Below are 15,172 nucleotides of genomic sequence, written 5' to 3' on the forward strand. Positions count from 1 at the left end.
AGAGAGACAGAGAAAGAGAGAGAGAAAGACGAAAAGAGAAAAATTGAACCTACAGAGAAGTGCATAAAACATGCACATGTAATGTAACAAGTAAATACAAAGCAAACAAGTGAAAAAACAGAACATCTTTCGAATTCCCCTCCCCATGTCCTCCTCCCCAAGTTCAATGTCATTCTTCTTTTTAGAAGTAAGCACTATCTTGACCTTTGTGTTAATTATTTACTTTATCTCTTGTATACATCTCTAACCAATACAGCTTGGTTTTCTTTGTTTTTGTGAACTTTCTTTTTTAAAGATTTTATTTATTTATTTGGCAGAGAGATCATAAGTAGGCAGAGAGGCAGGCAGAGAGAGAGGAGGTAGCAGGCTCCCCACTGAGCAGAGAGCCCATGTGGGGCTCGAGCCCAGGACCCTGAGACCATGACCTGAGCCGAAGGCAGAGGCTTTAACCCACTGAGCCATCCAGGCACCCCTACAAAGATTTTTGTATACAGATCTGATGCATAGATACGTATTTTTCTCTCTCTCTTTTTTAAGGAGTCTCCACATCCAGCATGGAGCCCACCTTGGGGCTCAGACTCAACACCTTGAGATCAAGTCATAAGCTGGGATCAGAATCAGATGCTCAACCAACTGAGCCACCCGGGTGCCCCTATATGTCTTTCTCTAGGAGTATACCTAGGAATAGAATCACCAGGCCCTAAGGTGTGGATATCTTCAATTTTCCTAGATAAAGCCAAACTGTGGTTACACCCATTTGTATTCCCGTTTGTCATTGATGAGAATTCCTGATGCTCTACATTCTTGCCAACACTTGATATTATTAAACTTCAAAATTTTTGCCAACCTGGTAGTTGTGTAAGTATCTCATTGTGTTTTGAATATTCATTTCATTGGTTACTAATGATGTTGAGCACCTTTCTATGTGTTTATGGGCAACATCGGTTTCTTTGAACATGTTTTATTCCACAGACCACCTTCTTTGCCACCTAATCAATTTGAATATTCCCAAATAAGACACATTTACAAGATTATATTGTAGCTAAGTTTCTTAAAAAAATATATTATTTATTTTAGAGAGAGACAAAACACACATGTGTTCAAGCAGGGGCTAAGATTAGAGAGAGAGGGACCAGCCGACTACTGGTTGAATGCTAGATCCTCTGGCCCGAACCCCACTACCTGAGCCAAAACCAAGAGTCTGATGCTTAACCAACTGAGCCACTCAGGCACACCCGTAGCTAAATTTCTTTCTGTTTTTTTTTTTTTTTTCAAGTAGTGTCCACACCCAATGTAGGGCTTGAACTCCTGACCCCAAGATCAAGAGTCACATGGTCTCCTATCTAAGCCAGCCAGGCACCCCAATTTTAAATATTTTATTTATTTATTTGACAGAGAGAGAGAGAGAATATAAGAGGGAACACAATTGGGGGAAGTGGGAGAAGGAGAAGCAGGCTTCCTGCTGAGCAGGGAGCCCGACATGGGGCTCAATCCCAGGACTCTGGGATAATGACCTGAGTGGAAGGCAGACGCCCAACAACTGAGTCACCCAGGAGCCCCAAGTCACCGCAATTTTAAAGATTTTTGTTTATTTATTTGACACAGAGAGAGAGAGAGAGACCACAAGCAGGCAGAGAGGCGGGCAGAGAGAAAGGGGGAAGCAGGCTCCCCGCTGAGCAGAGAGCCCAATGTAGGGCTCAATCCCAGGACCCTGAGATCACAACCTGAGCTGAGGCTTTAACCCACTGAGCTACCCAGGCGCCCCAGGCACCCCAATTTTAGCTAAATTTCTTAAAATCAAACTCACAGCCTCCAGGTCAACATCAGAGAACCAAAAAGAGAGAGAGGTTGAATGAGGAGGGAGACAGGCTGATAAATAATAATTAGAAATAAAAATTGTTTTCTTTTCAAATTTAATTTAAATTAATTAACATATAACGTGTTATTAGTTTCAGAGATCGAGGTCAGTGATTCATCAGTTGCATATGACACCCAGTGCTCACTCCATCACGTGCGCTCCTTAATGCCCGCCCCCCCAGTTACCCCACCCCCTACTCCCAACGCCAGCAACACTCAAGTTTGTTTCCTATATGTAAAAGTCTCTTTTAGTTTGTCTCCCTCTCTGATTTCATCTTGCTCTATTTTTTCCTTCCTTCCCTTACGAGCCTCTGTTTTGTTTCTTAAATTCTACCTATGAGTGAGATCAGATGATAATTGTCTTTTTCTGATTGACGTATTTCACTTGGCATTATATCCTCTTGTCCCATCCACATCCTCGCAAATGGCAAAATTTTTTTTTGATGGCTGAGTAATATTCCATTGTATATATACACCACATCTTCTTTGTCCATTCATCTGTTGATGGACATCTGGGCTCTTTCCACAATTTGGCTATTGTGGACATTGCCGCTACGAACATTGGGGTGCACATGCCCCTTTCGATCACTACATTTGTATTTTTAGGGTAAATACCTAGTAGTGCCGTTGTTGGGTTGTTGGGTAGTTCTATTTTCAACTTTGAGGAATCTCGGTACTTTTTCCACAGTGGCTGCACCAGCTTGCGTTCCCACCAACAGTGTCGGAGGGGTCCCCTTTCTCCGCATTCTCACCAACACCTGTCATTTCCTGATTTGTTCATTTTAGCCATTCTGACCAGTGTGACCATCTCGTTGTGGTCTTGATTTGTGCAGAAATAAAAATTTTAATGGAAAATTCAGAGGGGTTGGAAGGGAGATGTAAAATTCTCTCTATATGAGAGGATACATAAATCTATCCTTTTAAAGAAGCTATTTTCCACTGACTGTAAAGTCAGATAAAAAAAAACCAATTTAAAGGTGATAAAAGGGAAATAGAACCTTATTTCACTATATAAGGAAGAATGTAAATGAAAACCCATTCTAGGAGTCTATTCCCAGTGTATGCAAGAGGTACCCTCTGAGGGCCTCATTCATAGACATGTGGCATTTAGGCTTTTGCTCCTTTCCATTATAAGATGGAGATTCTCTACCTTCAATATCTTTTAGCAACCTTAGAATTTGCTCAGTGTGAGGCTTCTATCTGCAGTGAACATGGTAAAATTTAATCTGGTTGATGTTGCTTACTATCGAACTGGAGTGATGGTGGTTGAACTAAGGTGTTGTTATATAATTAGCTGTAGGGGAAAGTGGTTATGGTAATCCAGGTTTCTGGTTTGGCCCAGCGCTGGGAATTTTTTTTTTTAAAGATTTTATTTTTATTTATTTGACAGACAGAGATCACAAGTAGGCAGAGAGGCAGACAGAGAGAGAGAGTGGGGGAAGCAAGCTCCCTGCTGAGCAGAGAGCCCAATGTGGGGCTTGATCCCAGGACCCTGGGACCATGACCTGAGCGGAAGGCAGAGGCTTTAACCCATTGAGCCACCCAGGTGCCCCATCACTGGCAATTCTTAAAGATCACATCCCTATCTTCTTAAGAACCGTCTAGACAATATAGTTTAGGAATTGTGGATTGGCGTTACCTAGTCACAGTCAGAGGGATGTTATTTATTTCAATCAGTTTAGTGGCAGGGTAGCTGAACCAAACCAAACCAACAAACAAAAAAAAACCCCACCCTACTGGTTTAATTCAGAAGAAAAGGAACATTCTCTTTATTTATTAAAAAGTTCCGGCTTATATAATCCCCGATCTCCTTGAGGAAACAAGGGGTATTAAAATGTTGAAAACCTGTTCCTCTTGTCCCATATGTGAGTTGATTGACTGGCGTAACGATGAAGGTTATGACAAGAATTCTCTCAGAGATGATTTACACGCTAGTAACTAATGCTTGCACACATCCGGAAAATGGAGACCACGTTTTACAAAGAGATAAACTAAATCATATCAGATTACTGAGGAGCTAGAGGTCAAGAATAGGATTAGAGACGGGTGATTTAAATCTTACTCCCGTTCCCTTCCAAAATTCAGTCCTGAATCCCCCGCCCTCCACAGACTTTCAGGGGGAGGACTCCCCAAATACATTTGCAGTCTGGGCTTCTTGTTTGAGCTTGAGTCCTGACCTTTCACTTTCTGTTGAGTATCTCTAATTTCCAGAAACAACCCCCCTATCAGATCCCCCTTTGGACTTCCTCGTTTATTTCTCTACATGAGTCTCTCTTAACGGCCTAAAATCTTGGACTCCAACCAGACTCCTCCTTCTGGTCTAGTCCCTGTGCCCTTCTTAATCTAATCAGCAGCAAATTCTTGCTAGATCATTTCTTTTCATCCACCCCCTTGCCGTATTTCTAATGCAGACCTTTATCTCTCTCATACCTATACTATCACACCGGCCTCCTAACTCCCTGGCTCCAGACAGTCCCGGGCTCTTTCCCACCAGATGCATTTTGGAAACTTGCACGTTTGTTTCTTTGCACAAGCAGGCCTTGCCCTGCAGGACCGTTCTGGGGTCGCGTCGGCACTCCTTTCTACCCCATCCTGTTTCTTTTATTTTAGTAGAATTTTTTTTTTTAAGATTTTATTTATTTTTTTGGCAGAGAGAGAGAGAGAGATCACAAGGAGGCAGAGAGGCAGGCAGAGAGAGGGAAGGGGAAACAGGCTCCCCGCTGAGCAGAGAGCCCGATGCAGGGCTTGATCCCACGACCCTGGGATCATGATCTGAGCTGAAGGCAGAGGCTTTAACCCACTGAGCCACCCAGGCACCCCCCCCCCCCCCCCCCCCATCCTGTTTCTTCGATGATCATTTTCCTCATGTGTACTTCTTTGATGGGGCCCCCCCTCCCCACCCAGATAGCTCCTGTTCTCTCTAAAAACTCCCTTCCTTTACTGAGAACTCAGAAAGTTCTTCCTCTAACACTAAGGAAGTGCAGAGGGTACTCTGTCGTTCTGCATCTTGCTCTTTTCACTTAATGTATCCTGGACATATTGTTTTTTTGGTTGTTGTTGTTGTTGTTATTGTTTTTTTAAATCAGCACATATATGTATTCTAATGCTCTTTATTTATTTGTAGGTAGGCTCCATGCCCATGCATGGGACTTGAACTCATGACTCTAAGACTGAGAGTCCACGCTCCACCTCCCGAGTCAGCCTTTTAAATGCCTGCTGAGTGTGGGTGTTTGGTAACTCATTTAATCAGTCCCCCAATCATGGACACTGGTGGCTTCCCCAGTTTCGTTATCGTCAAACATGCTGCAATGAACACCTTTGCTTATCTTGAGCCGAAAAGCTTCGTAGGTAAAGTTGCAGCACTGGGATTGCTGGAATAAAAGCATATATATTTTCTTTTCTTTTCTTTCTTTTTAAAGAAAGCATTATTATTATTATTATTTTTAAAGATTTTACTTATTTGACAGAGTGAGACACAGCAAGAGAGGGAGCGCAAGCAGGGGGAGTGGGAAAGGGGAGAGGGAGAAGCGGGCTCCCCGCTGAGCAGAGAGTCTGATGCCCCTTGATCTCAGGACTCCAGGACTCTGGAATCACAACCTGAGCCTAAGGCGGAGCCGCATAGGCCCCCCGCATATATATTTTCAATTTCGGTTGACATAAGTAATTACCTTTTGAAATAATTTGCACCCTCTATACTTCATTTTACATATCACTAATTTACCTATGTCCCCCTCACCCCCCCAGTATTCGGACCATTGACAGTGTGGGTTTTGCTTAAAGCCCTTTCATCCCCTTAGACTATTAGTACCAGAAAGAATGTAAAGCCAGGAGAAAAGAGAAATGAATTCCAGAGAACATTCCCTTCAGTGGCTAGGGCAGGGCTCCTTCAGCTGGGGAAATCAGCCATCCAGGACAGCAGACCACACCGTCTTTCTTTGCCAATAATCAACTAGAGCTAAATGAAATCTAAATGTATCCATTTACCAAATAGGGATAATCTACACTTCTATTATTTTTATAGACGTGAATATCAATCAGGTAAAATTTCATTGTCTTAACCACTAGGAATTCTCTGGAAAGATGGTGGTATGTAAATGCGTGAACTCAGAACAGCCGAGTCCAAACCTGATCAAGACACAGAATCTGTAAAGCAGTTACTGGCTTGTCATCTTAACTGCTTTTGTGTGGCCAAATGTTTCCTGTGCCAACCAGTGGGAGAGAAGAAGCGAGCTTGTCTCTTCATGGCTTTAGAGTTTTGTTTATCTGTTCAGCATCCCTTTTTGAGGTTCCAGGATTTATGGAACAATAAATGCCATTTACTATGGTGTGCGCTATGTTGGACCCCCCCCATCGGTGTTAGGATTTTGGGGGAAAATATTTATCTGAAAGCCTATCAACTTTGAAATTGTATGAAGAAGTATTTTGCAGTAATTCCACCCAGTGAAACAAATTAAATTATGGCAACAGCGAAGTTAGTGTGTGTTTGTTTGTTTGTTTGTTTGTTTTAATGGTAGGACGCGGAAACCCGAATGGTTTGGCTGGGTTGCTGAATGATGGGGCTTTTGTTTTGTTTTTAAATTTTATTTATTTATTTATTTGAAAGAGAGAGAGAGAGAGGGAGTGAGAGAGAGAGAGAGAGCACAAGTCTGGTAAGTGGCAGACGGAGAGGGAGAGGGACAAGCAGACTCCCCACTGAGCAGGGCTGGATCCCAGGACTTTGGGATCATGACCTGAACCCAAGGTAGCCGCTTAACCAACTGAACCCCCCAGGCGTCCCTAAATGATGTTATTAATTAGTTCACTATGATATAAATTTTGGCCATGCAAGCGAGCCAGTTTAAAGCAGTTCAAAACAAAGCACCTTCACCTTCTCACCTTACTGGTGTGGGAGATTAGCTTTTTTCACAGCATTCAGTAGTCCAACCTTAAGATTACCCACTAGGATGTCATATGTCACATCTCCCTGGGAACTGGAGAAGGTTGCCTTGTGTGATTACCTCTTGATGAATGGAGTGGGGCAGAACAAGGGACCTGGAGATGGAGAATGCTCTTTGCTAAGGGCAAGCTTAGCTGTGGAGTTGGAGGGGAGTTGAAGACCCAGAAGGACAAAGTAAGTGAATTCCTTGGGTGAGTGCCTTCTCCACCTCCTGCTCCCTCTGGTTTGTTCCTCTGGAGGACTGAACTCCCCAGAGTTTCTGGTTGAAGCTTCTGCCTTGCAGCAGACTACTCTAAGTGCAAATACAACTTCTAAGACTCTCATCCAAGAAGGCAAGTCCGGTCCCTGCCATGAACCGTTCCAAGCCAAGCCCTTCCCCACTCCAGCTTTGAGATTGACCGCAGATGCCCTGATGGCCTGGGTATGAAATGCGGGTCTGTGAATCCAGGCAGAGAAACGACTTTGTTCCAAACCCTCTGAAAATCCCTGTGTCCTGCACAAGGTGGGGAAAGTCATTATGCACTAGCCGGCAAGATTAAGCGAATTCACACCAAAAGGTGAATGGCTGAGCTGGGGACCTTCTGCCGGCATTTTACTTTAAAAGAAGCTGCTAGTAACCCAGAAGAAGATGGATGGGGGACGGTGTACACCAGGCTGGAGAGGGGTTTTGGGACTGGGAGGCGCCCTCCCAGACCAGGGGCTGAGGGCACTGAATGGTCTGCGTCCAGCACTGCCAGTCCTACTGCTCAGGGCACTGTCCTACCCGGAGCCCAACGTCCAGCCCCTCCTCAGTGTCCACCAGGAAGCACTTGGGGATGAATAAAGAAATGTTTGTGGGCTAAGGGAAGATCCACATTCCATTTAAGACGCAGTCCAGGTTCTAGGAAAGCCTGGCCTCTGGGCCGCAAGGGGGTCCCTCCAGCGTGGTCGCCCACACCTTCTTGGCCACAGCAGGGTTCGGGGTGGGGGAACTTCCCCCGGCGGGCGCTGGGCGGAAGGGACTGGTTTCAGGATTAGTCCATGTCCAGCTGTGCTAAACTCCGACAACGGAGGCCAGCGGCAGAAGGTCCCCGGTGGCCGGCCTGGGACCCCGGGGGGAGCGGCCAGACCCGGCGGGAGGCTCGGGCGCCTTCTAGTCCGTGGCCCGCGTGGCGGGCGGAGCTAGGGTGGCGGGGGAGCAGTAGCTGCCCAGGGTCAGGCTGGAGTTTCCCCCGCAGGCGACTGGGGCAGGCGTGTCTCGGCGCTCTGGGACCGCTGGACCCGCCTTCGCTTTCCGCCGCGAGGCCCGTGGCCTCTGGGCTGAGGTCATGGAGGGCCGGGCGCTCTGCAGAGGCCCCGGGGGCGACACCGCCCCGGACACGCCACGGACACGCTTCTAAGCGCTTTCCGTGCTTTTCACACTTTCCCACCGCTCCGAACCGCCCTCGGGTTCCCAAGTCGCCCAGGGCGCGGCTTGGGGGGAGCCTTTGTGCCCTCGCTGTTTGCTGGGACTTTTTCTTCCGAAGAGAGCTTCCCCCACCCCTTTCCTCTCGCAAGTCTTGTGGTTTCCCTAGAAGTCGGCAAGAAGTTGGGAAGGTTGCGGAGCGCTCTCCAGCTCCTTCCCGTCCCGAAACTCGAAAAACCCGAGGCGTTCGGCCGCAGGGAGCTCTTTGGGGTCACGGGGAGGGAGCCAACGGTGCATTCCTTCGCCCTCCTCCCACCCACCTGGTCCCTCCGCTCCCCTCCTCCGCCCCCGCCCCGGGCCGGGGCTCCGGCTCGGCTCTGCGCCCCTGCTCAGGCAGCGGGCCCCGGGAGCTGCAGGGTTAAGCCCTGGAATGTGGCGGCGAGGAATGTGCATGCAGATGAGCCCGGCGAGGGGAGGGGCGGGCGGGGGCGGGCCCGGGGCGGGGCGCATGCTAATCGCACGCAAATGAGGAGGCCCGTCGCCGCCGCGGCCGCCGCTCCGCCGAGCTTCCCGGATCCGAGCCCAGACGGCGGCGGCTCGGGCAGCCTGGGCGCCGCGACCCTCGGCGGCCACAGGGGGACGGGGAGGAGGAGGAGGAAGAGGCGGAGGCAGCGGCTGCAGCCGCGAGGAGGAGGAGGAGGAGGCGGAGGAGGGTTCGCTCGCCAGCTCCGACGCAGACATGGTGGACTGATCCCCGGCGGGGCCGAGAGCAGGGTTTCCTGAGGCGCCCCCCGCGCGTGGCCCCGCCGCGCCCCGCGCCCCGCAGCCCCTCGCCGGCGCCCGCGTCGGGTGCGGCGGCCGGGCCGGGCAGTCGCGTTCCCGCCGCGTCCCGCGCCCGGTCCCTATGGAGGCGCCGCTCGCCGGCGAGGCCGCCGACCATGCCTAGGAGGGCCGGGAGCGGGCAGCTGCCGCTACCCCGGGGCTGGGAGGAGGCCAGGGACTACGACGGCAAGGTCTTCTACATCGACCACAACACCAGGAGGACCAGCTGGATCGACCCCCGGGACAGGTGGGCGGCCGGGCCGCGGGGTGGGCGCGGGGACCCGCCTCAGAAGCGCGGCGGCGGCTGTTGTCCGGGAGATTCGGCCGATCGGCGGCGCCCGCGGCGCGGGGGGCGTGGGGCGTGGGGCGTCGTGGACCCCGGGGTGCCGGGAGGGGTCTCGGCAAGGAGGTTCGGGACCATCAGCCGGTGAGGAGCCCCGCAGGGGCCCGGTTGGAGCCGCCCCTTCCAGGGCCTCTTTGCCCGCTCCCTTCCCGACGCCCCCTGGGACCTTCAGACACTCCCGGCCGGGAGGGAAGGGTGGAATTGGCGCCCCGAGCTGGCACTTGGTGCCCCGTTAACGGACCCCGAGGAGCCACCTGAGCTCTGCCGCGAGCTCGTCTCCGCCTAAAGTGGGCCAAACTGGAGCTGGCGGGTTGCTTCGGCCTTTGGGAGGCGGGGACGGGCCGGGAGCCTCCCGGAGAAGGCCTAAGTGTAAGGTGGGGAGCCAGCCGACCCCGGCCACCTGTGGCATCTCTCTCTCTCTCTGACCGTCCTTGGCTGCCAGCCTTGACTGCAAGTTCTTGACGGGGCGCGCCCCGGGTCAGGCGGGAGGTCCTGGGCATGGACGGGGCGTGGGGGGGTTCCAGGCGCCCTTCCTCGCTGGGCCTTAGCTGTGGATGTTGTTAGATTTGCCCCTCAGGGTTTAGAAACACTTTTCTTGGGCGGGAGGTGGGGGGAAGGTTTGGTTTACTGCTTGTTGTTAAGTCTTCACCTGAAAACTTGAACTGAGTCCTAGAGCTTGGAAAGGCAAATGCTGTTTTGAAGAAAGAAGTGCAGTGAACATGGAAACAGACACGAGCTTAGCATGGTTTCTTGGAGTTTTCAACACACAACTTTCTAGTCCTGCTTGGAGATCAAGTCATCATTTAAGAAGTTGAGGGGCTGAATTTTCCTGAATGTTCACAAATGTTGGTCCTCTATCCCATCCGGTCTCGTTACCCTTAAAAGGAAAACTTCTTGAAAGTTGGACTTCTTGTAAGAATAATAGGAGATATTCCTAATTGTAAATTTGTAAAGTGGCCGTTAAGGAGGTGTCCCTAATTGTAAATTAGGGGTGTATAACCTTTTAGGTACTTTTTTTTTACCCCTTTTCTTAATTTGAAGTTGAAATAGTTTTGTACTTTGTGTTCTCAGTTAACTTTTATCTTAAGAATATTGTTTTTTGAAAGCTATTAAAGAGTAATTCTAAGAAAGTAATAAATGACATTATAAATTTATGGAACAATCCTTATTAAATTATCCATGAAGGTATCAGTTTAGGTTTCCTTTTTGAAATGAGAAAAGGCACCTGTGCTGAGGTTCTCTCTCACCACAGCCTGGCTGCCTGTTGCTGGCCTGATGAAAGTTATCGCAAGCATCACACCTTCACAGTTTCTCCAGACACATTACTTGTTGTCATAAACTTCACGCTCTGGGTCAGTTATTTGACTTATGCCCTTGCACTTGAAACTGTTTAACAGATACTAAATGTCAGTGATGATGGTGTGCACCCAGCAGTGACTTCTAAGGCACCTGTATAAATATTTGACTTTTACAGTTATGTGGTAATTCTGCTCTCTCATACTTGGAGTTTCAGGTTCTTGAAATTGTGGTGAATTCTTGACATTTTTAGGCATTTCAGATTCTCTTCATTTTGCATGTTCAATTATATCGTCTCATTTGTATTTACCAACAAGGATTATAAGAATATGTAATGCCTGTGTAAAGCAAATAGAAAGTGAGATAGGACTTGGCTTGTCCATAGCACTACTAATTAAACAAGTTAAGCACGCCTTTTATTTTAAACTGTTAATGGATTAACAATTATCATGAACTCTGTTTTCAGGAAACTGGGTAACCAATTCATTTATTTGGATGAACAGTTTTGACTAAGATGACTTGCTATTATTCCAGTTTTCTTTTGAAGTGGTTAGATCTTTAAGTATTTGGAAATAGGAATTCGGTTATACACATTTCTGGATCTCACTATGAGTTTTAAAAAATTCTGTGAGATCCAGGGTCATTGCTGACATACTTAGTTTAAATTTGATTGTGTTTTCTTCCAGGGCAGTAAAGTGACTATAAGTCTTGCTAAATTATGTGAGAGGATATTTGGAGCAATTATGAACTCTAGTCAATTTTGTTAGACGCTTACCAACCATATGGAAAAGTATGTTACGCAGGCCAGTTGGAGTGTGCCCATTCTTCTACAGGATCAGGTTACAAATCCTGGAGGAAAAGTGTCTTGATAAACTTGATATAAGTACTGAATGTAGTACTTTTGAACTTTTAACGTCAATTAATTAAAATGATCATGATGATTTCCCCATTATGTTAAGAAAAATCCTGGAAGTCTATCAGAATTGGTGGAGTATTTCTGACTATATAGATAAACACGCAGTTTTAGTGGCAGGGTCAGGGAAGGCTGGAGGCTTTTATAGGAACATAATTTTGTTCAATAAGTAGTGGTTTTAGAATACTGAAGTGTTAAGTTATTTCTGAGCTTTTGGAGGTAGATGAAATAATGCAAACTTTGCTGGGACGTGATTAAAGCTTTTCTCGCTCCACCACTTATTAACTGAGTAAGTTTTGAGCCCCTCGAAACCTTCATTTTCAACTCTGAGATAAAACTAATACCACGTACTTCATAGGGACGGTTAGGGGTCCACAATGAGGGCCCAGCCAAATAGTAGTGGTGATGGTGTCATTTCACTGCAGGAACTGAGAGGTAGTTCGGGTGACCCTTGGAAGTGGTGGACGTACTGGCACCTATTTATGTGGTGTTTACCGTGTGGCAGTCATTGGGCTAAGCTTCTTACCTGTAATCTTTCTCTTCTCTCATTAGTCTTCTGACTTGGTGCTATTATTATCTTCCAGTTACAGATGAGGAAATGGAATCACAGAGACATTGCCATTGCTGTTAAAAGTTGGCCAAGATTTGAAGTCAGATAGTTTGACTCTAGACTCCTGTGTGTCATTCCTGTAGACCGCTGGAACACCTGGACATGCTCGGGGGTATTTGGATGGAGTAGAACCTCTTTGCCTGGTGTTGATTTTTCAAGCCGATTGGCTGGTCTTTATTGGTCTTCAAAGGTTCCTGTTAACTTTTTGTGATTCTTAGATCCTGCAGTTAGCCACAGGTCGGATCTGGGTCTTGAATGCCTTGGGAGTAGGGATGGAGGCCCACCAGGTTGACCCCACAGAAAAACAGCGGAGGGCCAGGTAGAACTTGGAAATCCAGTGTACTCTTGGGCACATTGGAAGTTCTCTTTGGAGAAGAGTTAAGGGCTCTGTCTCGTTCCTGAGTAGGAACAGTTTTACTACGATGGGCTCGACTTTGCCCTCCTCCTCCTCCCTTACCAGTTCTGAGGACATCTCCCCGTCTATGATGCCTTGCCTCCCATTCCCCCCCACCCGGGTGGGTTAACTGTTATTTTGGAGGTCCGCTTCCTCCCTCATCTCTTCCTTTGCCCACCATGGACAGCCTTTGACCACACCAGCTGGCGTTTATGGTGGCCCATAGATCATGGCCAAATGGTGTGGTGCTTAAAAAACACCCCCTCCATTCAACATGGGACAAAAAGGTGGGTTTGGATTCATTGCCTCAGGAATAAGTGGCTAAGGCAGGCAGGCCTCTGAGCCTGGGTGAGTAGTTGTACAAATTCTCAGTAGAATTTTGCTCATTTTCTGTCCTTGGATTGAATGTTATCCTGAGATACAATAATTTTGTCTAGGTGAATGTAAAAGATTTACCACCACACAAAAACTTGCCGATAGACCTAATCTTTGGTTTATGGCTAGCATTAGATATTGAGTGACCCGTGTGCTTTCTGATTGAAGGGCAGAGGTTCTGGCGTTGGGTGGGGACGGTGACAGGAGGAAGAGGATGTTAGTTGGCTATCCTTGATGGCTGAGCTAACTCTTGGCTCTTTTTATGGCATGTGATTAGGATCTGAGGATCTCTGTATTGTCTTTCCTTCAAAGTCAAAGCAAGTAATTTTGCTAAACCTACTGCTAGAGTGTGAATTCCTCAAGAGACCTAATTGCTTATTACTGCTTTCTGCAGCCTTTGTAGATGGTAGATGTTAAGTGAATGTCGGTAGATGTTAAGTGAATGTCGGTTAGGTCCATTAATGAAGAAAGTTGTTAAATTAATGAAAGAATGCTTGTTGAGCTACTCTCTTCCAGTTCCTTATTGTTAAGGCTTTCGAAAAATATGCCCATAACCACCACCAACCAGAGACAATTGATTTTCCAGTTAAATTAAAAATAATGAGAGAATTAAGCTGCTACATTTTGACTAATAGTATAAAGATGGGAATTACATGAGAGCAAAGAAAACAAAAGTCAGCCCTTATAGTCCTAATCACGACTGTCGTTGTCATAGTTTGCCAGAAATCCTTTCCTCTCCTGCCGGCAGAGTCTGGGTGCCAAGTGGTTATTTACTGTGAATTATTTGAGTGATTACGGTTTTTGAGGTGTGGAGAGGTTGTTAAAGAAAGGGTTTTTTTGTTTGTTTTGTTTTTTAAATCACTCTGGGAAGCACTAATTTAAACTCAACTGTGTTGTCTTCCAAAAAATTCCCAAAGAAGTATTTCATGTTTTCAACACAATGTGCTATAGTGTTTGCAGGAAGGAGCAATGGTTGCTTAGTATATGACTGAGATTTCTTCCAGGACTTTAATAGTCCTTAGCAGTGTAATTTGTTGGAAGACTTAGGGCACCACTTGCTTTTTTAGGAAAGACTATTATTTATAAATAAGTAAATATTTTTTTTAATAGCTGCAAATCACTGAATTGCAAGTCAACCCTTATGGCTGTGGCCTTGTAGCAAGCTAGTATTTAAGTCTCCTGTAGGGAAGCCCCAGTGCACTGGGAAGTGCCTGAGGAGATCCGACTGTGGGACTGGGAGATGTTGCCTTGTAAATGGCACGGGCTTGCTTTTCTTGAGGAAATGGTCAGTGGGAGAAAGATGCTGCCATGAAAGGGGCGTGGCCAGCTTCCTTTTGCTGCTGTGGGAGTCCTTGAAGTGATAGGAAACGGGGCCTGAGTCTGCAGTCTGTGTAGGCTGTCAAGTTCAAGGCTATGAACTTGATTAAAATTGGTTGACCCGATTTCTTAGTAGAATTCTGGACTAATTTTTTTGTTTCTTTTCTTTTACATTTTATTTACTCATTTGACAGAGAGAGAGATCACAAGCAGGCAGAGAGGCAGACAGAGAGAGGGGAGGGAGGAAGCAGGCTCCTTGCTGAGCAGAGAGCCCCGGGGCTCAATCCCAGGACCCTGAGATCATGACCTGAGCCCGAAGGCAGCGGCTCAACCCACTGAGGCGCCCCTAATTTTTTTGTTTCTGAAGCTCCTGTTACTGGAAAAATTATCGTGGACATAGACTAGGAAAGGGGTTTTTTAAAGACATGGCATCTATGTAAGTTATGGATTAAAAATGATTTACCAGATATACAGGTCCACTCTCTTCAGTGGCTTTTTTCCCCAGTTATTATTTGATTTTTGATTGAGATAAAAGAAGGCACTAAAAATTCACTGTTTGAACCATTGTAAAGTACTATGCAGTGCTTCTTAGTATATTCACTATGTCGTGCAGCCACAACCTGAGCATAACCTGAACAAAACATGCCTGAACACTTTTGTCACCTCCAAAACAAACACGGTGCCCACTGAGAGCTCCCCTTCCGTTCCTTCCCACCCATGCTGCCTTTGGCAACCACTAATCTGCTTTCTGCCTTCATGGTTGTCCCATTTCTGGACACTTCCTGTAAATGGAATCATACAGTCTGTGTCCTTGGGGTCTGGCTTCTTTCACTTAGCACCGTATTTTCAAATTTCATCCATGTTGTAGCAGGTGACAGAACTTCGTTCCTTTTTATGACTGAATAATATTCTGTTATATGGATAT

General features: G+C 47.0%; 1 protein-coding gene across 3 annotated transcripts in view; it reads left to right on the forward strand.

The window, feature by feature from the left end:
- The first annotated feature begins 8,757 nt into the window (after nucleotides 1–8,757).
- Nucleotides 8,758–15,172, forward strand: part of WWC2 (WW and C2 domain containing 2) — a 203,580-nt gene continuing 197,165 nt past the window's right edge. For 2 of the 3 annotated variants that reach the window (XM_004757690.3, XM_004757691.3), the window contains exon 1: nucleotides 8,758–9,246. In XM_004757690.3, the coding sequence (XP_004757747.1) occupies nucleotides 9,116–9,246 (131 nt within the window). In that variant the 5' untranslated portion in view covers nucleotides 8,758–9,115. Of the gene's footprint in view, nucleotides 9,247–9,645; nucleotides 9,717–15,172 lie in introns of those variants that run through there. The other variant, XM_045069441.1, reaches the window with a different exon arrangement.

This window comes from Mustela putorius, unplaced genomic scaffold (genome assembly GCF_011764305.1).
Source record: "Mustela putorius furo isolate JIRA1106 unplaced genomic scaffold, ASM1176430v1.1 tig00003932_pilon_pilon_pilon:0A:0A, whole genome shotgun sequence".
NCBI lineage: Eukaryota > Metazoa > Chordata > Mammalia > Carnivora > Mustelidae > Mustela > Mustela putorius.